Source organism: Protomyctophum parallelum (genome assembly GCF_964188405.1).
Source record: "Protomyctophum parallelum genome assembly, chromosome: 1".
NCBI classification, from domain to species: Eukaryota; Metazoa; Chordata; class Actinopteri; order Myctophiformes; family Myctophidae; genus Protomyctophum; species Protomyctophum parallelum.
This window is the reverse complement of record NC_139697.1, coordinates 6,732,257-6,758,003: the sequence shown is the minus strand read 5'-3', so window position 1 is coordinate 6,758,003 and position 25,747 is coordinate 6,732,257. Positions and strand designations below refer to the sequence as shown.

Genomic DNA, 25,747 nt, shown 5'->3' with positions numbered 1-25,747 from the left:
GTACTTTGTTTTTGTTGACCAATTTAATGTCATAGTTATGCCTTGTACTTGTAATGATACTGTAATGTTCAATTACAGGGCTTGAAATTAACGTTTTTGTTTAAAAGAAATAGGCTTCATAGCCTATTTGGATAATTTTATTTCTAAATGATAATATAATTACAATGTAAATGTAATGTGTATGGGTTTATGCATGTCAATATATTGGCCATATTGCGTATAGCCTACTCACTTAGAATTTGATGCATTTTGTGTTGTCATATACATATATCAATAGGCTACACATTGATTCTAAATATTTACAACTACTTTCAAAAGAAACTCATTTGCTGAAATTTACCAGCCATGTGTGTACAATCAATCAATCAATCAATCAATTGAATGTTTTGGTATCGGGTCAGAGTGTCGGGATCTTTACCGATACCGAGTACATGGGTAGGGTATCGGGCCCGATACCAGTACATGGGTATGGTATCGAGCCGATACCAGTACATGGGTATGGTATCGAGCCGATACCAGTACATGGGTAGGGTATCAGGCCCGATACCGAGTACATGGGTATGGTATCGGGCCATTAATTCTTTTTATATTTGACCCGGAGTAAGATGGGCTTGATGATCTCGGTGGTAGAAACATAAACACTTGTGCAGGGGACCAGGGTTCGAATCTCGGGTAGGATATGGAAGTTACAGATTGCAGCTGTAAGCCCCATTTCACGAATAGCAAATATTATTATATATATATTATTATTGAGCTCACAGTGCATGCACTGAGCTTGTAGATCGTCTAATTCTGATTTTATATATACAATTTTTACCGTCTGGTTTGGATGTGGCCCCAAACGGTTCGCCACAGGCGTTGGTAGAGGAGGCTGTGGCCCCGTCGCCCCAAGGATCTCCCTGTGCTTTCGCCCCCGACGGCGCTCCCCAGCCTGGGGCCCAGGGGTCGGAGCTAACGCTGGGCAAGCTGGCCGGGCCACCCCACGCGCCCAAATCGTCTTTTGACGAAGAGGCGGCCATGGACGCGCTAAATGGGTCAGAGGAGGCGTCTTTGGGCAGACTGGACGGCACCGCAAAGGAATCTTCCTTAGGCGGTGTGGTTGTCAGTGGTGCACTGAACGGTTCGTCTTGAGGGACATTTGGCGGTGAGCAAAAAGGGTCTACTTTAGGTGGTGTTGTGGGTGCAGTGAACGCGTCTTCTTTAGGTGGTGTTGTGGGTGCAGTGAACGCGTCTTCTTTAGGTGGTGATATAGTGGGTGCAGTGAACAGGTCTTCTTTAGGTGGTGTTGCAGTAGGTGCAGCTAACGTGGCTTCTTTAGGTGGTGTTGTGGGTGCAGCAAACGGGTCTTCTTTAGGTGGTGTTGTGGGTGCAGCGAACAGGTCTTCTTGAGGTGGTGTTGTGGGTGCAGCGAACGGTTCTTCTTTAGGTGGTGATATAGTGGGTGCAGTGAACGCGTCTTCTTTAGGTGGTGTTGTGGGTGTAGTGAACGCGTCTTCTTTAGGTGGTGTTGTGGGTGCAGTGAACGCGTCTTCTTTAGGTGGTGTTGTGGGTGCAGTGAACGCGTCTTCTTTAGGTGGTGTTGTGGGTGCAACGAACGGGTCTTCTTTAGGTGGTGTTGTAGTGGGTGCAGCGAACGGGTCTTCTTTAGGTGGTGTTGTAGTAGGTGCAGCTAACGGGTCTTCTTTAGGTGGTGTTGTGGGTGCAGTGAACAGGTCTGCTTTAGGTGGTGTTGTGGGTGCAGCGAACGGGTCTTCTTTAGGTGGTGTTGTGGGTGCAGTGAACAGGTCTTCTTTAGGTGGTGATGTAGTAGGTGCAGCTAACGGGTCTTCTTTAGGTGGTGTTGTGGGTGCAGTGAACAGGTCTTCTTTAGGTGGTGTTGTAGTAGGTGCAGCTAACGGGTCTTCTTTAGGTGGTGTTGTGGGTGCAGTGAACAGGTCTTCTTTAGGTGTTGTAGTGGGTGCAGTGAACAGGTCTTCTTTAGGTGGTGATGTAGTAGGTGTAGCGAATGAGTCTACTTTAGTTGGTGTTGTGGGTGCAGCGGGAGGGTTTTCTTTAGGTGGTGATGTAGTAGGTGCAGCTAACGGGTCTTCTTTAGGTGGTTTTGTGGGTGCAGTGAACAGGTCTTCTTTAGGTGGTGTTGTAGTAGGTGCAGCGAACGGGTCTTCTTTAGGTGGTGTTGTGGGTGCAGCGAACGGGTCTTCTTTAGGTGGTTTTGTGGGTGCAGCAAATTGATCTTCTTTGGGTGGTGTTGATGCTGGTTCAGTAAAAGGATCAGCATTGGCTACTGGTGCGGTGAACGGGTCATCTTTTGTTGGATTGAATGGGTCGTTCTTTGGAGTACTGAATGGATCATCTACTCTCTCTGTTGCTGGGACTTCATCACTCTTACCTGTAGCACCCCACAGGTCGCCATCTGGTTTGGATGTGGCCCCAAACGGGTCGCCACCGGCGTTGGTAGGAGAGACGGCTGTGGCCCCGTCGCCCCAAGGATCTCCCTGTGCTTTCGCTCCCGACGACGCTCCCCAGGGGTCGGAGCTAGCAGGGGGCGAGCTGGCCGGGCCACCACATGTGCCAAAATCATCTTTTGACAAAGAGGCGGCCATGGACGCGTTGAATTGGTCCGGGGAGGCGTCGTTTGGCGGAATGGACGGCACCGCGAAGGGATCTTCCTTAAGCGGTTTGGTTGTCAGTGGTGCACTGAATGGCTCGTCTTGAGGGACATTTGACGGTGAACAGAAAGGGTCTTCTTTAGGTGGTGTTGTGGGTGCAGTGAATGGGTCTGCTTTAGGTGGTGTTGTGGGTGCAGTGAATGGGTCTTCTTTAGGTGGTGTTGTGGGTGCAGTGAATGGGTCTCCTTTAGGTGGTGTTGTGGGTGCAGTGAATGGGTCTTCTTTAGGTGATGTTGTGGGTGCCGCAAACATGTCTTCTTTAGGTGTTGTTGTAGTGGGTGCAGCAAAAGGGTCTTCTTTAGGTGGCGTTGTGGGTGCATTGAACGGGTCATCTTTTGTTGTATTGAACGCGTCGTTCCATACAAGATGATCCATTCGACTGAATGGATCATCTCTAGCTGTATTAAATGAATCATCTGTAGCTGTGTTAAAGGAATCATCTTCAGCTGTGTTAAATGAATCATCTTTAGCTGTGTTAAATGAATCATCTTTAGGTGTATTGAATGGATCATCCTTTGGGGTTTTACACAGGTCAACCTTTGGTGCACTGAAGGGGTCAGCTTTGTCTTTCAGGGCAGCAAACGGATCCAGCTTGTCTGGTGCTCCGAACGGGTCAGCACCATCTTCGGCTGCATGGAAAGCGTCAGCCTTAGTCACACAGAAAGGATCAGAGTAATTTTTCGGTGCAAACGGGACCAGGTCGCCTTCGTCCTTTGGTGCATTAAACGGATCAGGTTCGTCCATTGCTGCCGTAAAGGGATCTTCCGTCGTTTTGGCCGGAGCACCCCAGGGGTTGCTGCTGCCTTTGGCCGTGAGTTCGGCTCGTGCGCCCCAGGCATCGGTGGTGGCCTCTTCTTCTTTGGTCTCTTCCTCGTCTTTTGACGATCCTCCCCAGGCTGCTGGTTTGGGCCCGCCACCTTTCCCAGCATCCTCCCACATCAGCTCCTCCTCACTCAGCTTGGTCTACAGAGACAAGGTCACAAACACAAACAGTGAAACTGTACCGAGGCCTTTGTATTCAATAAGATGTGTATGTTCATGAATCCTAATTTAGTTGATTATGCAACTATTGGTTGCTTTCAGCTGACTCTGGCCTCATTCACACGTATCAAACACATTCTTTTTTGCTTTTTTTAGGCTACCACAATGCTTTTCCAATGGGAGTCACATGGTTTGACCAAACATTTTTGTTTGATCGGGGGGAGGGGCAGAACACCACCAGCAATCAGCAATGAAACACAAATGTTTAGTCAAACCATGTGACTCCCATTGGAAAAGCATTGTGGTGGCCTAAAAAAAGCAAAGAAACGACCAAACATTTGTTTAATTGGTGTTTGATACGCGTGAAAGAGGCCTGACTGAGCGGGTATAATTAAGTTAATAAGAATAAAGTTGTGATTCGATATTTGTTCCGTGGATTTTTGGAAGTTCATGCTGATGTGTATGTTTTTAAAGCATAATGGCTGGAAAAAGTTCAGTTCTCTCTTGTTCTCACATGTTTATACATTTTTGTTTTCTTGCAGCAGAAAGATGTGGAAGTCATAATTGTACAACAATGCTAATAGACTTGCTTCCTCCTCTAATAAAACAATTAGAAAGTGCTCACCCTTCTCTCTGCCTCTTTCTTCTCGTACTCCTGTCTGAGATGCTCTTGTTTGCGAGCCACAAAGGAAGCGGTTATTTCAGCCACTGAGGGGATGTTGTCCGGCGAGGGGAGACCAGTGGCCCCAGGGGGATAGACAGGCTTGAGGTTGGGGTCTTTCTGGGGGTTGGTGGATGAAGCTGATTGGAAGAAACGAGGATGATGGGGAGAGATGACAGTGTGATTTTAAATATGGATTGTCAACGAATGAAAGTACCAACAAGGTACAGGTATTTTTGGTAGGCTATAAATAGCAGTTGACTCATACAACTATTGGGACTGAATTCAACACATTTATTGAGCATAAATATTATTATTTGAACATAGATATCTATTAAGCATAAGTTTGGCATCAACTTCAAGGCTCTTTCTCACGTATGAATTATCTGTAAGCATTAAAATAGCTATCCGCCAAATAAAATAAATATTAGAGGGGATGAAATGGCCAGACCCCGAAGGGTTTAATGGAAACAGAGCCCACAGGTGGATGCAGTGGGATAGATAGATCGATAGAAGATACTAGAACACAGTGTCCGTTGGGGGGTGATCAGGTGTGATCAATCGGCTAATAAAGGGCGAGGTTGTGCAACACTGTGATGTCAGAACATTATTGTGATGTCAGAACAGGCCAGCTCCATATATGGAGATCTAGGGGTGATCTGGATTCGGGCCCTGTCTGTGGTCCAAAACTTCCAAAACTTCTGGACAACCGGCGATCCGACTGACTTGTGGTGGTGTGGAACGTGTGTGTCGAATTTGAAGTCAGTGGGGCGACCGGTTTCCGAGTTACGTGGATTTCAGACGTACGAACATATACAGAGACTTGGTGCATTTATTTATAGATATATATGAAGAAGGTACACACACACACACACACACACACACACACACACACACACACTCTCTCTCTCTCTCTCTCTCTCTCTCTCTCTCTCTCTCTCTCTCATCTTACCAATGGTGTTTTGCTGCTGCTGGCTCATGTTGTCCTCTCGTACATCAGGGTTCTCCAGGTCCTTGAGGAACTCGTCCAGGCTGTCGGCTTCACCGCCTTTTCTCCTCTTCCTCAGCTCGTCTGGGACCAGTGGCGTCAGGCATCGTGTGAACATCTAGGGAGGGACAGAAAGAGTTAAATCAGCTCGTCTGGGACCAGTGGCGCCCATTTACCAACTCACCCCGGGCGTACAGTTGGCGGAACTGCTCAGCCCTGTATTCCTAAAGTAACCTAAGTAAATTATGCTTAAACGGTTAAACCTAACCTTATTCCTAACCTTAACCTATTAAAACTATGCCTAACAACCCTATTCCTAAACTTAACCCCAGTAAAACTATGCCTAACCCTAAACGATAAACGTATTTCCAACTTTATTCTCAGTACAACAAAATAAAGAATACATGAACCGGCGCACCGAGCGGTCGGCGTGAGGTTGGCGGAAAAAAAGCGAGGGAGAGATGGATTATGGGTGACGCTAACTGATACCGTGTGAACATCTAGTAGGGAGGGACAGAAAGAGTTAAATTAATAAATGAAAGCTGCACATTGCCAACACAAAGGGTTCTCGCTCCCAAATGCAAGGTGAAATTCCACTATCAATACCATGAGAACCGTGACGGTGTGGTCAGCTCTTAAGCCCAAACCACACCAAAGGGTCGGGTTGGGGGACAAAATGTTTTTGAAGGTAGACCACAGTAACCACGGCCACTTGTATTCTTTCGGTCATGACCCACACTTCATGACCACAGTACAGGTGAGAGTAGGAACAAAGATTGCTTGGTAGACAGAGAGGTTTATTTGCCTTCTGGCTCAGCTCTCTTTTCGACACAACGGTGCGGTACAGTGACTGCAATACAATTTACAATTTACAATTTAGGCATTTAGCAGACGCTCTTAATCCAGAGCGAATACCGCCCCTGCCGCTCCGATTCTCCGGCTGTTCTTCCTCTCCGTCCTCCCCTCACTTAGTTGTGAACAAGACCCCTAGGGGTAATGTCTCATTCCCTACTTCATCTTTGTGAGTGAAATATGCCATAACCAGACATAACATATAAAGCCTTTTTTTATAACATCTAAAAAAGAATCAAAGATATAGATATTCCATGACCAATGTACATTCCCTACTTCTCATCTTTGTGAGTGAAATATGCCATAACCAGACATAACATATAAAGCCTTTTTTTATAACATTTAAAAAAAGAATCAAATATATAGATATTCCATGACAAATGTACATTCCCTACTTCTCATCTTTGTGAGTGAAATATGCCATAACCAGAAATAACATATAAAGCCTTTTTTTATAACATTTAAACAAGAATCAAAGATATAGATATTCCATGACCAATGTACATTCCCTACTTCTCATCTTTGTGAGTGAAATATGCCATAACCAGACATAACATACTGTATAAAGCCTTTTTTTATAACATTTAAAAAAGAATCAAAGATATAGATATTCCATGACCGATGTAAAATAAGTAAATTAATTTCCCATAGTTTTGTTTGATTGGCTCAGAGTCGGCGGCAGATTTGAACAAAACCTGCTGCTGAGCCAATCTAACAAACAAAGCTATGGGGGAAAGAAAATCTGCCACCTCTGCCATCTCCTGTAAACCTGGGACTACAGTTATGCACAGACACACAAAAACCTTCCCTGAAATCTCAGATATCCCTTGACCTGTTGGAACCAGGGGGGCAGTCAGCCAGATATTTCGTGAAGCCTCATTTGAAATCGGTAGTTCATATAATGGCCTGTTGTGGCGCTGGACTGGACCCAAAAAGCCCCATAGCTCCATAGAGGCCCATGTATTTTGGCCCAACTTCACCTAGACTGTATTACCTTAATAAACATGGTCATGAATACTTTCTTCTTCCAGTCACTAGTTTAAAGTCTCATTTCTAATGTCATAATATTCTTTTTGGAAAATTATGGTCCCATTAATTAAAAAAATGACCATAAAGAAAATAAACCATCGCGTATGTTCTGAGGGGCGTGGCTACCGTTACAGTCTATGATCGGGATTCCCCTCCCACTCGAGTCAAAATAAAAACCAACGGAGAAGAAGGGGGGAAGTCCCGCCTCGTTGTCTGGGCAGCCAATGGCCAGCTGGTCCAAAACGGAGCCAGCCAATGGCCAGCTGGTACCAAACGGATCTAGAAAGATGGCGACTTACAGTGCAGGAATAACAGGCTTCATTTTACGTCCATGTTAGACCCGGCGAACGCTTTGTCCATATTTTTTACAGTCTATGGTTGGAACCCTGCGTCCGTCCGTTTATCACGAAAAGTGTTTGTGTTAATTACCTTGAGCAGCCTTGCTTTCCAGAGCGGCTGTGTTAATTAGTCTGTTAATGACCTTGAGCAGCCTGGCGTTCCAAAGTGGCTGTTTAATTAGTTTGTTAATTACCTTGAGCAGCCTGGCGTTCCAAAGCAGCTGCTTTAATTAGTGGGTTAATTACCTTGAGCAGTCTGGCGTTCCAGAGCGGCTGTGTTAATTAGTGTGTTAATGACCTTGAGCAGCCTGCCGTTCCAGAGCGGCTGTGTTAATTAGTGTGTTATTGACCTTGAGCAGCCTGCCGTTCCAGAGCGGCTGTGTTAATTAGTGTGTTATTGACCTTGAGCAGCCTGGCGTTCCAGAGCGGCTGTGTTAATTAGTGTGTTAATGACCTTGAGCAGCCTGCCGTTCCAGAGCGGCTGTGTTAATTAGTGTGTTAATGACCTTGAGCAGCCTGCCGTTCCAGAGCGGCTGTGTTAATTAGTGTGTTAACGACCTTGAGCAGCCTGGCGTTCCAGAGCGGCTGTGTTAATTAGTGTGTTAACGACCTTGAGCAGCCTGGCGTTCCAGAGCGGCTGTGTTAATTAGTGTGTTAATGACCTTGAGCAGCCTGCCGTTCCAGAGCGGCTGTGTTAATTAGTGTGTTATTGACCTTGAGCAGCCTGGCGTTCCAGAGCGGCTGTGTTAATTAGTGTGTTAATGACCTTGAGCAGCCTGCCGTTCCAGAGCGGCTGTGTTAATTAGTGTGTTAATGACCTTGAGCAGCCTGCCGTTCCAGAGCGGCTGTGTTAATTAGTGTGTTAACGACCTTGAGCAGCCTGGCGTTCCAGAGCGGCTGTGTTAATTAGTGTGTTAACGACCTTGAGCAGCCTGGCGTTCCAGAGCGGCTGTGTTAATTAGTGTGTTAATGACCTTGAGCAGCCTGCCGTTCCAGAGCGGCTGTGTTAATTAGTGTGTTAATGACCTTGAGCAGCCTGCCGTTCCAGAGCGGCTGTGTTAATTAGTGTGTTATTGACCTTGAGCAGCCTGGCGTTCCAGAGCGGCTGTGTTAATTAGTGTGTTATTGACCTTGAGCAGCCTGGCGTTCCAGAGCGGCTGTGTTAATTAGTGTGTTAATGACCTTGAGCAGCCTGGCGTTCCAGAGCGGCTGTGTTAATTAGTGTGTTAATGACCTTGAGCAGCCTGCCGTTCCAGAGCGGCTGTGTTAATTAGTGTGTTAATGACCTTGAGCAGCCTGCCGTTCCAGAGCGGCTGTGTTAATTAGTGTGTTAATGACCTTGAGCAGCCTGCCGTTCCAGAGCGGCTGTGTTAATTAGTGTGTTAATGACCTTGAGCAGCCTGCCGTTCCAGAGCGGCTGTGTTAATTAGTGTGTTAATGACCTTGAGCAGCCTGCCGTTCCAGAGCGGCTGTGCGGGGAGAGAGAAGAGCTTCTCCGCGCCTCCCGTCTCCTTCCACATCATCAGCTTCTTGGTGGGCGGGGCCAGGTCCAGCGAGGTGACGATGTCCGAGTAGTCGGACAGCTGCGCTCGGAAGGTCCTGGTGTCCAGCTCCTTCACGCTGTCCACGATCAGCTTCCACTTACTTCTTTGTCTCGCCTTCTTCTTCTTCACTGTGTGTGTGTGTGTGGGGAGAAAACCACGGAGCGACAAGATGAACTGGACAGAACTATCAGACATGAAGCCATCATTTACTTCACCACTTTTCAACCTATATTCATATAATAGGTCCCCACTAATAATCATGAAGAAATGGCGCAATTTTCTTCTACTCGGTCTGCGTCTCATAGGAGGGCTGTGGGCAGTTCAGAAACCTGTCTTCCAGTGACATCATCGATGGGGAATGCAAGCTAATAGAAACTGCAGGCTTTCTAGTCCTGAAAAGTTGCAATGCGAAAATGGAAGCCATCGTTCTCACGATAATACAAATCTAAACATTTTTATAAAATAATCTTGTTTTAAAAAATATCTGCCTAATGATGATGTCACTGGAAGACTGTTTCTAAACTGCCCACAGCCCTCTCCTATGAGACACAGACTGAGTAGAAAAAAATCGTGCCATTTTACCATGATTATTATTGAGGACCTATTATATGAAGATAGGTTGTAAAGTGGTGAAGTGGTCCTTTAATTGTGTGTCTTTTCAGCTTTGTAATGTCTTGAAAATTGTCTACTAATAATAGAAAAAAAAAGAAAAAGCCCATCACTAATCTACAGTATGTATCTGAAGTTCTGAACCCCCACTATATCACTCTGACTGCATGCACGGTGCACATATTTGGCGGACAATTGACCCAATTTCTCCTGTCATTGTCAATGGCTAATATTGAGATGTGTGGGTGGGACAAAAGCTGTATAGGAGGAGGCTCAAAAAGTGACTCACAGACCTGTGACCAGGTCGATGGGCTCCAGTGCAAAGGCCTCCTTTTTGTTGGGAACCAGTGTGGTCTGTTCTGTCTGGTCAGCCATTGCTGATGGAGGCTCTGTTGGGCCAGAGTCTGGACTGTCTGACTGAGCTCCTGCTAAACTCACACACACACACACACACACACACACACACACACACACACACACACACAGTCACGCGCACACACACACACACACACACACACGCAGTCACACGCACACACACACACACACACACACACACACACACACACATACACACAGGTTAACTGGTTAACTGGTTTTCAAACTAAAGTGGGTTCCGGGGACCCACAGGGGTCTTTGAGGAGGTCAAGGGGGTACCCAGCAAATGTGTTAATAATATACATATATACATAAAACCACTGCTCTATGCTATGGGCTCAGTTCACTTTGCGGTTTCCATATCCAGTCTGGAGCAGATACGGAAACAACCTAGTACACACGTCTACTGTGTGTGCTTGTGTGTGTGACCAGTGACCAGTAGGCGGGCTCTAGACCGGATCTGAGCACTGACTAAGCAGTGAACAGTGTATCGAGTAGACCTCTAGACAGCTCTACAGTCTACTGTAGCCTACGTGTAAACAGAGGCAGAGCTGCTACTTTTACACACATTTTAAATTTGAGGCTTTTTTCGTTTGTATAATATTTAAATAGTTTTGAGGAGAAATGCTGCTATTTGTCCCCAAATGCTCTGTTTACACTAGCTCTGGTACATAGCCTTAAGGAGAAAAAGGGTGTAGGGGGACCCAGACTTTTTTGTACGTGCGTGGGCCAGTTTAGAATTCCAGCCGTGACAAGATTCACATGTCGCTGTTGTTGGTAGGGCGACGGGCGTTCTTTAGTGGCATAGGAGCGAAATGAATCCCTTGTTTGAGCCGAATCTGGGTGGCACGTGGTTTGTTGAACTCCCTCTGGTGTTGTGAGTGTGGACTTCTTTGACATTATTTTTAGAGGTACATGTTCATGGGTATTGGGCTTAGAGTCTAGAGTCTAGACTAAGGTATTGGGTAACTTGGTGGTGTAGCGATCTGGGACTATAGGACTCTCCATTTCCTGCCGCCGCATGACATGCAACACAGTAGCCTACGTCTCTCGACTTCTGCGAAAAATAAATAAGAACGATTTCCATACTCACCAATACAAAGACGGGTTTGTGATGAAGAAAGCCTACTTTCGCTATTGGACGCACTCTGAGCCGCCCCCACCACACGTATACAATGCACTACAATGCGGGACGCCCTCCAACTGTATATACTTTACCCCATTTTCAACAGTTTTATTATATTTTTGACACTTGCTTTGGCAATGTTTTCTTATGCCAATAAAGCTATTTTGAATTGAATCGCTTTCCTCGGGTACTGCAGAAAGCACGGCGACACCAGACAGGCAGATCAGAAGTCAGTCTGCTCGTGTGTTTTGTTCAGGGGACCGTTGCAGGACTCTGCTCACAAAACCGATTCCGAGTCAGTTGACGGACAGCGAGTCGCGACTGAACCCTTTGGTTGTGTGCGTGTTATGATGACGGAAGGCGAACCAAACCAGACGGGCCAGAAGTAAACAGATAGGTGTGTGGCGGCTATGTATTAAAGATGTTCCACTCTTTAACAGCCAAGTGTTGAAAGGGTGAAGGCTGTCTGTCGATCATTTAAAAATAAATTTACAACATCACATCAGAGAGAGTTCACCGCCGGTGAGTGCATATAAAATGTGACTGTTCTTCTCTTGTCTCATAATCAGCCAGCCATGCAGTTCAGCAACAAAAAATAGCTAGCTTAATTGCTAACCTTCAATGGGCCAAGTAACGTAACGTACTGTACTAAACAGCCGGCCTAAAAGCTCACACAAGTTGACACACAACGCGCCTCGATGGTCTTCAATTATTGGTCTCGATGCGACGCGTTGTGGAGTTTGTAGATCGGCTATTTAAGCCTATTTTCGAAATGAGGCTTTGCTTTGGGCTAGCATCAGCAGCACAGAAGGTGTTGTTGGGGCTAGTCTCATCATCAGCATGGAAAGACCCCAGCACTGCCAGCAGTCAGCCGCATGCTTGAGATCTGTTTTGGTCCAGTTCATGAGTTCAGCATCACTTCACATTGGAGATATTCTTTCGTTTACATTGCTAGCTTACTAGTCCTCGATAACTATCTCTCAAGCCCACACGTCAAATCAGCTAATAAATAAGATGTTCATGTGTTGTTAGGTTTTCTGATGTCATTACCAATTTATTCACTGAGGCCAACTTGCTACACCTGTTTCTTGTAGTTGTGCCCCAAGTCATAGAGATACAAGATGGAGATGCTGTGCTTCCGCTTGCCCGGCCACGGGGACACAACCCTGAATCACATGAATTCACTGAGGTCCCATCAGCATTTCTGTGATGTCACCATTGTCACCAGCAACAATCAGACATTCAGAGGTCATAAAGTGGTGCTGGCTGCCTGCTCACCGTTCCTAAGGGACCAGTTCCTGCTAAACCCTGCTGCCAAGCTACAGGTGGGCATGATATAATATATGTTAATATGTTATGTATGCATAGTGCCCCAGACAAGATGCAACTAACTATACTAAGCGGTAAGCAAGAATGCAACTAGATATACTGTAACTCGGTTACACACCGCCATTCAGAAACACCGCCATTCAGAACCCTAACCCTAACCGGGTTTCTGAATGGCGGTGTTTCTGAATGGGGGTCTGTCACCCTGTAACTCAGGCTTTCGGGTTGAATGCATCTGTTATGTACTGTATATTCTACTCTGCGATTAACCAGTCCAGTCACAAGTTAACAGCATCTCAAGCAGAACATTCACTAAAAAGCCAGGACAACGCTCCACACGTCCCAGACTCTTCTCCCTTCTGGCTTCAAAACTATGGAATGAACTTCCCATTGCAATAAGAATTGCAGACTCACTCACAATCTTCCGCCATAGTCTGAAAACCACCTCTTCATGTTCCATTTTAGCCCACAGCACTTGCCGTAGCACTTGCACTGGCCTCGACGACCTTCAGGTGCATGCAAAGGTTCAACTTATGTAATTTAGATATCATTTTATGTAGACATAGCACTCTATAGCGTATATGCATAGTTTCATTGTACAGATATTCTACCCTTAGCTTCCTTATGATTCTTGATGACAATTTTTATGTATTACCAAGTGTTCTTGCTTACTGTAAATCGCTCTGGATCAAGAGCGTCTGCTAAATCCCTTCATTGTAAATTGACAATTGTAATCTCTAATATTCAATGTACAAATTTTGAAAAGGGTATTTTATCATTTTTATAATACATACCAGCCTCTGAGAAATAAAATGGCTTTCCATGAGGAATGCCAAGCATACCTACCTGTCAACCAGACAGGACACACACCCACAGTGACATTTGTATGAGGTCAAGTTTTGATGTTGGTTACGTCATTAGATAATGTAGCCAGACCATGATGGACATCTATCTGTCTTATACCTCTGCCTCTCACTTGTCTTTTTAATGTTTTTCATATTTCATATGTACATACAGGTGTCAATGCTGCATAGCTCCACAGTGGTTTGTGACTTGCTCCAGTCCTGTTACACCGGTGTACTGCAGTTCAACCCTGAGGAGATTGTCAACTACCTGACAGCTGCCAGCTATCTGCAGATGGAACATATCGTTGAGCGGTGCAGAGGAGCCCTGAAAAAGTACATGCAACCAAGGACACCCAATCTGCCAAGGGTCAGTCACTATCTAACTAAATAGTGGAAAAGTGTGTATTGATATAATGTATTGTATTTTTGTACAAATTGTGCCATAATGTCACGCGAGGCACATCTCTGTCTAATCCTTGTTTTGGTTCCAGTTCAGATACGGGCTTATCACTGCAATTCAACAATATTGTAGTGTTATTTTCTTCCAGGTGAAGACAGAAGAGAGCCAGTCTCGCCCAGCGATTGTTAGTGGCAGTGCGCCCCCTGTTGGCCATCCACCCTCTGTGCAGCCACACAGCCCTGTATTATGTTCCCAGGATGTAGAGGATAACTCTGACAAGTGTGCTAGTCCCTTGCTGGATGAGACAACGATTAAGGTAAGTAAAGTGTGGCAGGTGGTAAATTCCAAAATGTAGTCATTAACATGATTATTTTTTGTATGTAACATTATCGATGCTTATTTTAGTGGTTTGTTCTAACGATGACATGAATCAGGAGGATACTCAACAACCTCCACACTCATCTTCATTGTCAAATGCTGTTCCAGGTGAATGGCTCAGATGAGGAGGAGCAGTCCTCCAGACAGGAGGAGTATGGCGTGTACACTGTGTACCTCCCTGAGGAGGAGGAGGAGCAGAGAGCAGATAACAGGAGAGACCCAGGAGGGGGTCCCTTGGACGGGCCTCAGGGTGCGTGTTACTCGGAGACAGACGGCGTCTTAGTTGGAGGAGGTGGTGGGGGCGAATGTGGCTTGAATCCCTCAGAACATGATATTAATAACACGAGTCTGTCAAGGGGAGGATTCGCAATGGAAGGGCTTCGTGCCTTCAGGCGTCGACCGTCGGAGCCTAAAGTTGCCCGCGGGAGAGGCAGGGGGAGGGGTTTCAAGAGGTGGAAGTGGGTCGCGTCCCAGGAGAGGAGGCCTCAAGGCGTCGCTAACCAACAGGACATGTGGCACCTAGCCACCTCCGGGATTGGAGGTGGCTTCGGGTTGGACTACAGCCAAGAAGGGCTAAAGACGGGTAATTACCTATCGGTCGACCTCCCACAGATGGACTTCAGTATGGGAGAGGCTCAGGGAGAGGAAGTCACGCCATTGGCTGCAAACAGTATGGGACAGTACCCCTTGGACGAGTCCAGTAACGCCGGAGAGGGGAGTTCTGGACTGGGTCCCACAGATGAGGGAGGGGACGAGTCTGTGGCGGTGGTGGGGTCCACCTCCAGCGTTTCGGGGCCTGTGATCTGCGAGCACTGTGGGATGACGTTCCCTTCCGTGAGCTCCCTGGCCATACACTCTCGCGCCACCCACATGCTGTATTCTTGCCCCTGCTGCGGCAAGCACTTCCACCACTCTGTCAACCTCACCCGGCACATGGCCGTCCACCGCGGAGCCGGCAAGTCCCACCAGTGCCCCCTCTGCTACAAGACCTTCACCCAGAAGTCCACTCTGATCGACCACATGAACCTGCACAGTGGCGAGCGCCCGCACCACTGCGCCTACTGCCACGCACGGTTCGCCCACAAGCCAGCCTTGAGGCGCCACCTCAAGGAGCAGCATGGGAAAACCACGGGTCAGAACTCCTTACACGAGCAGGAAGAGAGGGAAAGAGAACAGGCTGCACAGCGAGTGAGAGACGAAGAGCAAGAATGCCTGGTCACTGAGCAAACATCATAGTCCATGGTGGCATTGGACAACTGGAAGGTCAATGAGAACAAGAATACAATAGAATGCCCCAAATGTTTGAACACTCCAGACTAGACCAGAAAGCAGCCACAACTGAGGATTTATGTGGACATTTAATCTAAATCAACTACAGCTGTGCTGGGAACAGCTTTTAAAAAGGCTTCTAAAATGTTTAATAGAAATAAAGGTTATTCTACATGAAAGGGTGTTTGCAGCCAGTCTCCAGCTCCACCCAGTCGATACATGACACCCGTGTGAAGTGAGGGGTGCTAACTCATGTTGATTAGGTGATGTAAAACACAAACGCCATTAACAATAGAGACAATATGACGTACACTACACATTATGACGTAAATCTTCCCTTCATTGTCAATGCGTTTACAAAACAAACTTTGAACTAAAGACAAATATTAAACCTGTGTATAGGAGGGGCTAGCGCCCCTTAAAAATGCTACTTTGAGGTCTGAGCAGCACTAAAGATTGAGTTCAGTGACAGTGTACCTGCCTACCTCCAGTCAAATATTTCTGCCTTCTCAGGTTGTTACCTTAAAATCTTTTGAAATGAATGAAACTTCCAATCGTGATGGATTAGCACTGAAGCAGAGATCATATTTTCAGCTGAAGGAGTGGGATATATCTTGTACTTTTTACCTCCCCGGCCTGAAGCAACTTCTAAACATTGACTATAAAGTTTATCATTGATGAACTTTATAGTATTGAAGTCAGTCTTCATTCAATTTGAAAAGTGTACATAATATATTTGGTGACGACAGGGAAGCATGGGGTTCAGTCTAATCAAAATGCTAGACAATAGTCAAATCTACTTGAAACATGTTACTGAAAACAAACATGACGTTGCATAATCAATGATAGTCTAAATTAATTACAAATTTGGAAGAAGTGTCAATACATGACCTTCTTGGGGGAGGTAATAAAGTTCTATACATTTGGACCATGGAATTTAAATGATCAGAAACCTATTAGAATGTGTGTATGGCATCCACACAAAATCTAAGGCCCAAACTGCACCAGATCACCAGATTCGCTAGTTGCATGAAAACATTATCCCCAAAGGCAGTTGCAAGGAGTTGCAACTGCCATTGACATCAATGACATGTAATAAAAACGGTTTTGTTGCAGTTGCATTGGTGCGGTTTGGGCCTAAAGTAGAGGTTTTGATGTTGATGCACAGACTTCAGTACACAAGGCTGGCATTTTACGTAAGTAGTTTGTTAATCCCATGTTTCTTTGCCAGTGAAAGTCAGTCCAGATATCGATCCTCAGTCCTATATTGGAAATGTCACAAAAACACAATATACAAGATGTTTAGGTCAATCTCTTTCTTACCGACTGGCAAGTAGTGACAATACATAGTTTGGGTAAAAATAACTTAAAATGGCGCAGATCTTTTTTTTAAGTGCCTCATGTAAAAGTGTAAATAAAATAACTGGAGTAATCTTTTTGGGAACTGCTTGTCTAAACTATACTGTGTACATATTTTACATAAACCTCATGAGGGTACACGGCAACTTCATTAACATTTGCCATATGGCCTACACACAGCAACTATTCATTAATTAACATTTGCCATATGGCCATTTTGACAAATGTGAGGGGTGTTTATTTATACTGTGCCAAGTGTATACAGACGGCAGAACCTAGAAAAGTAAAGTGCCAACCTGTTGTGTCAGGAGAGGTTTTTCCTCCATCAGTTGCATTCTTAGGGCAGATTCACAATATGGTCCCGGGTGCGCACTCGGCACTCGGCACTTGGCATGCTGCGTACCGTTCCCTGGAGTGGATCACCCAACCATTCCCGGGACCGATTGAAGTGTACTCGGATATGAATACAGTTGAATGAAGTGTACTCGGGTGCGGAAGAATCAACGCTAATGTGAATCATGGCCAGTGGGGACCAGACAATCATATTCTGGAACAGTTTGAATCAAACACTCGGTGTGAATCTGCCCTGAATTAACCTCGAGTCAGAAGCTGTCTACAAACCTCACCTACAATCTTTAGAATGCGATATAGTCTGGAACTACACCTCCTGAAAGCAGAGAAATGAAGCCGTCCTATGTATCTATAATCTTTCAAAATATATTTTTTATTTCCATTTCTGCTAAGCATCAAGGCAAGCTATATTATGCTTAGACTACATTTATTTACAGTAGGGCAAAATGACAGAAGTCATACCAGACTTATTATTGCCGGTTCCGTTGCACAGATGGAAGCATTTGAAAATTGTGTGGAGCCGTCAACAATGTGGCTCAAGAGACTACAACTCTATGAGAATACTCCTGGACTGATGGCATAATGATGCATGACACTTGTTCTTCCCAGACATACTGTTGTTGTATAGAACTACTCGACATGTTATATAATTGTTGAGATCGTTGAATGCTGTATCCCATGAAAACAAATGGTTGCTGTACACATGTTAAAGCAATGAGACATTACATTTGTAAGACGTAAGTTGCTATTTATGCGTTTTTCTCAGGTCTCACAAAAAAGTGTGTAAAACATGTTTTTTAGTGGACTCCACAAATCAAAATATCTGGCTTCAAATACAAAGCAATCATATACAAAGTTACAGTTATTTGACCATGTCACTTAAAGTAGCCAAAAGGACCTCAGAGATATTTTGCATTTCTCATGAAACAATGTCACAAAATGTTTAACTCAGCTAGCACAATAGTATACAAACTTAAATGCGGGGGTGGGGGTCGTTGTGTTTAACCATGTCCTGTATTCCACACAAGACGAGTTGACCATTAGGTTCTCATAGAAATAGGTTCTCTTCACTATATACAACTTGGTTCCTCTTGTCCCGATATGAGCCTTTGGCACTGTTCTGCACAGCTGTCAAAACAAAACAAAAGAAGGCAAAGAAGTTAAACCAGCAAGTACGGTGACACTAACACATAGTCTAACGACTGTATCACAAAATCAATGTACTGTATATTCAACTGGAAAAACAAGTTGATGCTATTCGGATTTTCAGTTAAGCATGTTTGGTCACATGACATGATAATTTGATGGACTTTTCTTTACCTAAGGAAGCCCACACTGATTTTCCAGTAGCTGCATCCAGCATAGGCTGTTTCCTGGCGATGCTAACTTTGATGTGAATGTCTCCAACAGTGGTTCCATTCAACTGTAATAAAAACAAAAGTAGAAGAGATTTATTATATTCAAAAACATAATCACACAATGATTTTTTTTGCAACATTTGTTTTACAATGTAACTAACGGCCATTTTATATCAAAGAGTCACAACATGAAATGAAATTGCTGAGTCCTTGCAAACCCTTTTTTTTTATGTGTGATTGTAAACATTCTAAAACTATCTTGTTCAAATCTAAGATTGGTGCAGAAAACAGAAAAGGTGTTACACACATGCATTAAACCATTCTGGCCGGGCACCCATTTTGGTGTCAGCATCATGTTATGCTTTAGCTATTTAAAAATAGCAGATCTACAAGCTCATATCGCGCCACCGAGTGGCGCGATACGAGCTTGTAGGTCTGCTATTTTTGAAAAATCGAAGAATGACTGACATTTTTAGAATCTGATCTCGGGTCAGAATGGGTTCATCAGACCAGCGTGTGTCCAGTGGAAAACCTCGTATGAATCTGATCTCAGGTCAGAATGGGTTAAACTTCTGCCATAACAACATGGGCTGCATATTCCTGTTGAGATACCATGACCCGGCATGAGATGTTCTGAGACGGTTCACTTATTCTCTGTGATGTTCTACAACAACGCTTTTGTCTCTGAATGAATCTTTGCGCTGAACTGGCCCCACTGTACCAACCTCAGCTACAGCTGTGTCAGCAGACTCCATCTTCTCAAAGGTGATGAATGCACAGCTGGGAGACAGAATCAGAATTGTCATGAAGTAAAATACAAGAAACGTAGATATTCTTGCCTGATTTATACTTGGTTGCACAATGCGTGTCCAGGCCCGGTGGGAGGAGACAATGCTATAGGGAGGGGGCAGCCATACATTTGCATACCTATGGGCGCTCTGTGACTCTGTGCACTGTGGTGCATTCTGTGCTACTGTAAGTGGCGTGCGCCCTTTGAAAACAAATCTTGACTAGGGGTAAAGGTGAACCCCCCCCCCCGTGGCGCCGGGCCTGCGCGTGTCGTTCACAGAAAATACCCAAGCTCACGGTGCATTGTGACATGTTGTGAGGTTGTAGATCAGCCAACACTGGTGCGCAACAGAGTATAAATTACTCTTTGCAGTCTGCAATCTTATTTTACAGTGCAATATTATTTAGTTGTGAATATTATGAATGCATTTGCAATCACAGATGTGCAACAGTTGCTTTCGGTTTTGATGGATATGTACTTGCGTGGGTTGTCCACTCTCAAGTCAATGATGTTGCCATGTTGAGAGAAGGCAGATCGCAGGCTGTCCTCCACCAGCCCAGAGCCATACACATACACTGTATTTCCCTTACGTGCCCCTCTCCGCTCCGGGAACGAGTCTGACCCTAAAGAGACAGTGGAAGGGAAAGACAAGCGTTTTTAAAACCTTTATTTAGTCACGAAGGTCTTGCTGGATATTAATCCTCTTTGTTTTGTAATGCCTGATTCACACAATTGCACGTTACTGGACCTTTGACTCCAAGACAAAAACTTCTTAGGTGAGGGTGGGAGACCATTAGAGATGGAGAGACACAGAAGGGAGAGTGGCAGAAAATCTGACATTCTGTGATCATTAGCAGTGAAACCTATGGTCAAAACCCTTGATGTAACTAAAAATATATGTCGTTTTTCCCCTTTGTGAACAGCTCCTGCCTGCCCCATTCAGTCAGTGACCCAGACACTATCTATTCACTTTTTTCTTCAACAAGTCTGGGATCCGAAGTTAGAGCTAAACTAGCCTCGATACCCAGGCTTTCATTTCGTCTGCGCGAAAGATGAAAGCCTGGAAAAAGCCGTGGGCTGAACCAGTCTAAAAGTGGGAGTCAACCCTTCCGGGTGGGCGTCGCTCTAAATGATGTGACGTAGCGCTGCACTAGGGGGGAGAGGAGGGGCCGGGGGTGACGGACAGATCAATGAGATCCAATCAGGGTGCGCGTTTTTCTGAGGCGCGACCCTCCCATCTAGGCCAGAAATGTCTCTGCTTAGGTCAGGCTAGAGCTAAACTAACACAGAGGCTTTTTACAGTGTATATCTATTCTACTCACGTCTGAATGGTCCATCTCTGTCTCTTTCTCGGTCCCGCTCGCGTTCCCTGTCTCGGCTGCGGTCCCTCTCCCCTCTCTCCCGATCACGCTCCCTGTCCCTGTCCCTGCCTCTGTCACGGTCTCTCTCTCGATCCCGCTCTCTGTCTCTGTCCATCTCTCGCTCACGGTCCCTATCGCGGTCTCTGTCCGGTTCACGGCTGGGCGGCATTCCCCCTACGTCCTCCTCCTCCACCCGAGGCCGTTCACCCCGTTCACCAGGGGTTACAAAGCTGCAGGAGCACAAAACGAGAGATGGTATAAAGTGACCCGTATAGGCGTATACACTGTTTCAGATGGTATATGAAACGTGATCAATTATGTATTGAAGATTTGATACATTACCTATCATACAGCGATTTTCTATGGGCCCTCTTGATCGCCTAGAAATGTGGAAAAATATAAGTTCTTGGTTTATGCAGTGACAATATATTCTGCAGTTATTCAGGCTGCATTACATTTGTTCTACCATACCTCGGCTTGTTCTTCATCTGTAGACATGCTCCTTTGGAATGGTAGGAAAGCTGGAACTTGGCCTTTCTCTGGGTCCTGTGGGGAATGCGGAGCCATGCGAGTACAAATACAATCACACTTGTGTGAAGTGCCTTTTTTATTAGGGCGCTAGCCTATATAAAGCTTTTGTCCCCACACGTCTCATATTTGCCATTGGCAATGAAAGGAGAAATTAGGTCATATGTCAAATATGACAAACATTAAATGCCATTGACAATGAAGGGAAACTTTACGTCATATGTAGTCATTATACAAATTCAGTTTTTCATGAGATGAATCTGTATAATGGTAAGAGGCGAGCACCCCTCACTTCACACGGGTGTGATTCCTATATACAGCTTTTGTCCCCACACGTCTCACATTTGCCATTGACAATGAAAGGAGAAATTAGGTCATATCAACTCATCAACTTTTTATTCCGGCCATGTGACGTCTTACATTGTCATTTAGTGTCCTAAACAAACATTAAAGACTTGGCTGGCAAACGATTTACATTATAAGGGCCCTAAACAAAAAATAAAGTCCATAGACTTGGCTGGCAAAACAATTTACGTCATAACTCATAAGTGCTCTAAACAAACATTAGAAATCTCATAGACTTTGCTGCCAATGCCTGCCAAATGACGTAATCTTCAAAAGATATGTAAACCACTTTTTGGAGGGGCTAGCGCCACTCAAAAATCACACTCATGTGAAGTAAGGTCGCCCACTGTATTTATATTGGCTTACAGTACGTCGTCATTTAGTGCCATAAACAAACATTAAAGTCCATAGATTTGGCTGGCAAACGATATACGTCATGAGTGCTCTAAGCAAATCCCATAGATTTGGCTATGACGTAATCTTAAAAAGCCATGCATTGGAGGGGCTTGTATTATTGTATTATTATTAATACTTGTATTATTCATCTTTATAGATTTGCTATCCATATATTTGTGGCAGTTCACCAAGACATAGATTCCCCAAACCTACAATGGAATATGAATATAAAATCCACACAAATCCAGAAATAATCTCACCTTGAGCTTGATCTCTAGTTGTCGAGACCGTTTAAAGCCAGAGTTTTTGTTCTCCGACTTGATGGCACTAATTGCCCCAGATTTGATGAGCATCTTCGCCTGCTCTGTTGCCGTTGCCGTATCAACCACAGGCTGGTCGGACAACGCTACAAAGGAGGAACATTTAATGTAATAACATGTCAATAAGGAAACACAAGCTATAATTGCAAGAGTGCAAGTCATGGGAAAACTGAAAACTAGGACTCATCCTCCCACTAGAAAGCATTCTAATGATGATTTAACAATACCACAATTACCTGGATGAGATTATAGTACAACAAGTCTCTTTTATTAACCCATTCTGACCTGAGATCAGATTCATACGAGGTTTCCGCCGGACACACACTGGTCTGATGAACCCATTCTGACCTGAGATCAGATTCTAAAAAATGTCAGTCGTTCTTCGATTTTTCAAAAAATAGCAGACCTACAAGCTCGTATCGCGCCACTCGGTGGCGCGATATGAGCTTGTAGGTCTGCTATTTTTCAATAGCTAAAGCATAACATGACACCAAATGGGTGCCCGGTCAGAATGGGTTAAATTGCTGAGCAACTTAACCAATTCACTTAATGTATTGCCTCTTACTTCGTTTCAAGCCACTCTGGTTGCTCTGGTTGGTTGAACTCTGCTTCTTTAAAGCCTGAATGGCTTTTTTCTGAACAAAGGACAAGACAAAAATGAATGCTAAAGACCACCCGATTCTACAAATGTCTTCTAAAACAGTTTTCTCACTGGTTCTCAAACTATTTAATGTCAAGGATTTTTAATGTATTTGGAATTATATGTATTTGGCCGCAGACTCCCATCTCAAAATATTTTGAGCGACCCCCCAGAAGCATTCTAGTTAAAAATGTTCGCTATTAAAGAATATATATTCAAAGATTTGCACACATTTTCATGATTTTTCAAAAATAGCAAATCTACAAGCTCGTAGTGTGGCATTCTGTGCTGCGCTATGAGCTTACAGATCTGCTATTTTTCAATAGCTAAAGTTTAAAATAATAGTTAAAGTGGTTAAAAGCTAAGGTGACACAGATGCGTTCCAGGTCTTAATGGATAGACAGTGTCCAATTAGGGTAGTGTGTAGTGCAACAATACCTTCTTTTTGAGTTTAGCATATTTCTTCTGCAGGGACTCCTCTTCCTCCGTCAAGGCGCTCGGGAAAGCCATGATGACAATCCCTCTGGTGAAGAGTAGAGCCTAATTTATACTTAGTATGACTGAGTCAACACATTGTAAGCCTTAACATCAGTTATTTTTCACCAAGTGAGATCGTCGTTGGATGGAGCATAATAGAGACATTTCACAGAATGCATAGAATGCATTCTTGCATTCATAGAATGCAATTTATTTATCCTCCATGTTGGAAAAAAACAATGTTTGCTATGTAATGATATAATATGTACAGTATATGAACATACAGACACAGATGTGATCATTTGGTGTGGTGTGGTTATTGCATCTCTTGTAAACAAGTCACAGTGGAACTGGAACAGTCATTTCATGGTTTCCTAATGTTTTACCTAGCCCTAGAATGGCTGTGATTATTACATAACATTTCATGCACATGTTATAGGCTACATGAAATTACAGCAACCTAACAGTCATTCTAGGCCCTCTAGGGCTATGCTTTACCTACTATAAAAAGGAATGCAAATATTCTGTACATGGATTCCTGGATTTAAATAAATGTAATTATTTGGAAGAACGAGCAAAATTAATAGCACTAAACTAATCACTTTCAATTAAGTATCACTAGTTTGGGCGGAAAAGGGGAAATGTTTATTTATTTTAACAAACAGGGCTTATAACGTTGACCAACCACCACCAACCACAACAACACTCGAGCAGCCCATAGCCAGCCAGCTACCGTTAGCTAGTTTGAGACTAAAACAGTCGGGGAAGAAAATAAGAAAAAAAACCAGCTGAAATGTTCTAAACCAGAACGAAAAAGAACTTCTAACGATGTATCAAAAACACGTAAGGTACCAGGACTTTATAACTTAATATTAGACTGTTCTTACACACAAGCTCAGCCACCGATGATGGAACTCTCTCCTCCTCTTTCTTCTTCGTAGTATTCTCCTCTTTGGAGTTTCCGGCAGACTATACGCCTATAGTTGGCATATTGCTGCCTCTCGCTGTTGGTCTTGGGTACTGTTGTCCTATGGACGGATGCTGAAGTACTCACTTCAAGTTCTCAGACTTTTTAGTTGGAAGAACCCCATAAATCTCCAGCAAGGGTATGAGTGTACATTTTAGAATTACCCCCTTTTTATCCCCAATTTAGTCCTCAACTAGAACTGCACTCTGTCGAGTGCATACCAACAGTCATTAAGACATGTGAATCCCTTGACTCCTTCAAAACCGCTCTCAAAGGGCACCTACGGATGGCTGCAATTCGAAACTGGCCTCTGTAAAATCTGAATCCCCCCCACCCCCCCCACCCCATTTTCCCTCACTGTATATTGTATCTTTTCCCTTTTTTGCTTCCCATATGATGAATTTAGCTACATAGAAATGTCTATTTGTATGTCTCTAAATGTTTGTATGTCTTTAAATGTTTTGATGAATTGAACAATGTGGACCCTGTTGTAAACAAGTGTAATGCTTAATTGGGTCGTCCACTCACAGTTGACAGTCTTTGTATTGAGTTTGTGCTTAAAAATGTACTGTAAATTCTACAAACTGTTAATAAATATTTCAATCAATCAATCAAAAATCATACTTGCTTGTTGCTTCAAGCCACTTGGTCTGGTTGGTTGACCAGAGATCCCTCATTCCCTCTGTACTGCACTCTAGGAATATAGAGCTATTTATTATTTTCACAAAAGAATATCACTTACACTCCCTTCAATAACACATTTTTATTAATACAAAGCAATATAAAAAGTACAAATAAAATTAACAAAAGTTAGCAGTTCTCAAACCTTTCATGTCAAGGATGATTACAAGACAATATTCGCCCTACTGATTAATTTTGTATTTGTACAAATGTATTTGTGACTCTTATTATTCATATGAGCAATGTTATGATTTGTTGTTCTGCTTCAGGATAATACTTCAAGTGAATGCTTAGTAGTACTTAGAGTTTTCATGTGTTTCTGCATACTGAATTGCCAACGAAAGCTTTTATCATAAACTACACAACTACAGGGCTTGACATTAAAGGGCAACTTCACCCCTTTTGAAACCAGAGCCAGACACTTTCTTGGGGGTTTTATGTGTAATATGTTTTTTTTTTTTAATATATATTTTAGTCACGAACATGGTCTCACTTCCTTCCTGGACTACAAAGTCACACCTCCATGCAGCTTCCCCACTCTCCACGAGGGGAAGTGCACTGAAGCATTATGGGCATTGCTGCATATGGGCAGACTGACCACATTGGCATTTATTTTAATCTACGGTACACACGCAGTACAAACTCCTAACCACTACTAACCATTCATTCAAGTTTTATTTATTCTTGAAATTACACTATTAAACTCATTTTCAGTGTCGTTGAGTAATACAATATATAAAAAAACATCACAATACATCAGAAGATCAGGAAAACGAAAACAAAA

The 25,747-nt window shown here is 44.1% G+C and overlaps 3 protein-coding genes across 7 annotated transcripts in view; 1 reads left to right on the top strand and 2 right to left on the bottom strand.

Annotated features, from left to right (window-relative positions):
• ehmt2 (euchromatic histone-lysine N-methyltransferase 2) overlaps positions 1–1,786 on the bottom strand; it is a 28,904-nt gene extending 27,118 nt beyond the window's left edge. For both annotated transcript variants that reach the window (XM_083771705.1, XM_083771706.1), the window contains exon 1: positions 818–1,786. In XM_083771705.1, the coding sequence (XP_083627831.1) occupies positions 818–1,019 (202 nt within the window). In that variant the 5' untranslated portion in view covers positions 1,020–1,786. The remainder of the gene's footprint in view (positions 1–817) is intronic.
• A 9,639-nt stretch (positions 1,787–11,425) lies between these two features.
• Positions 11,426–25,747, top strand: part of LOC310870622 (uncharacterized protein) — a 441,780-nt gene continuing 427,458 nt past the window's right edge. Inside the window, exons 1-5 of one of the 3 annotated variants that reach the window (XR_014570249.1) lie at positions 11,426–11,694; positions 12,267–12,497; positions 13,516–13,710; positions 13,892–14,059; positions 14,230–15,653. Coding sequence is in view for 2 of the 3 variants with exons in the window: in XM_083781881.1 (XP_083638007.1) it covers positions 12,294–12,497; positions 13,516–13,710; positions 13,892–14,059; positions 14,230–15,357 (1,695 nt within the window). In the remaining variant the exon portion in view is untranslated. Of the gene's footprint in view, positions 11,695–12,266; positions 12,498–13,515; positions 13,711–13,891; positions 14,060–14,229; positions 18,041–25,747 lie in introns of those variants that run through there. The other 2 variants (XM_083781881.1, XM_083781880.1) reach the window with 2 other exon arrangements.
• On the bottom strand, positions 17,881–24,256 carry nelfe (negative elongation factor complex member E). Of its 2 annotated transcripts, none has more exons than XM_083781904.1 (11): positions 24,203–24,256; positions 23,277–23,361; positions 22,764–22,833; positions 22,139–22,284; positions 21,081–21,155; positions 20,952–20,989; positions 20,571–20,839; positions 19,727–19,871; positions 19,184–19,238; positions 18,421–18,523; positions 17,881–18,228 (listed from the first exon to the last, which is right to left on the bottom strand). In XM_083781904.1, exons 2-11 carry the CDS (start codon positions 23,346–23,348, stop codon positions 18,149–18,151), a joined length of 1,053 nt encoding a protein of 350 aa, XP_083638030.1. In that variant the 5' UTR covers positions 23,349–23,361; positions 24,203–24,256; the 3' UTR covers positions 17,881–18,148. The 2 variants fall into 2 exon arrangements, with proteins under 2 accessions (XP_083638030.1, XP_083638031.1); XM_083781905.1 differs by having other exon boundaries at positions 24,207–24,234.

Excerpts from the sequence above, each read along its gene's own strand:
- nelfe (XM_083781904.1), bottom strand. The coding sequence starts at position 23,348 with ATGGCTTTCCCGAGCGCCTTGACGGAGGAAGAGGAGTCCCTGCAGAAG. Across the intron at positions 21,156-22,138 it reads AACTAGAGATCAAGCTCAAG|GACCCAGAGAAAGGCCAAGT; the intron begins GTGAGATTATTT and ends CATTCCCCACAG. Across the intron at positions 18,524-19,183 it reads CTGACACAGCTGTAGCTGAG|TTGAATGGAACCACTGTTGG; the intron begins GTTGGTACAGTG and ends TTTTTATTACAG.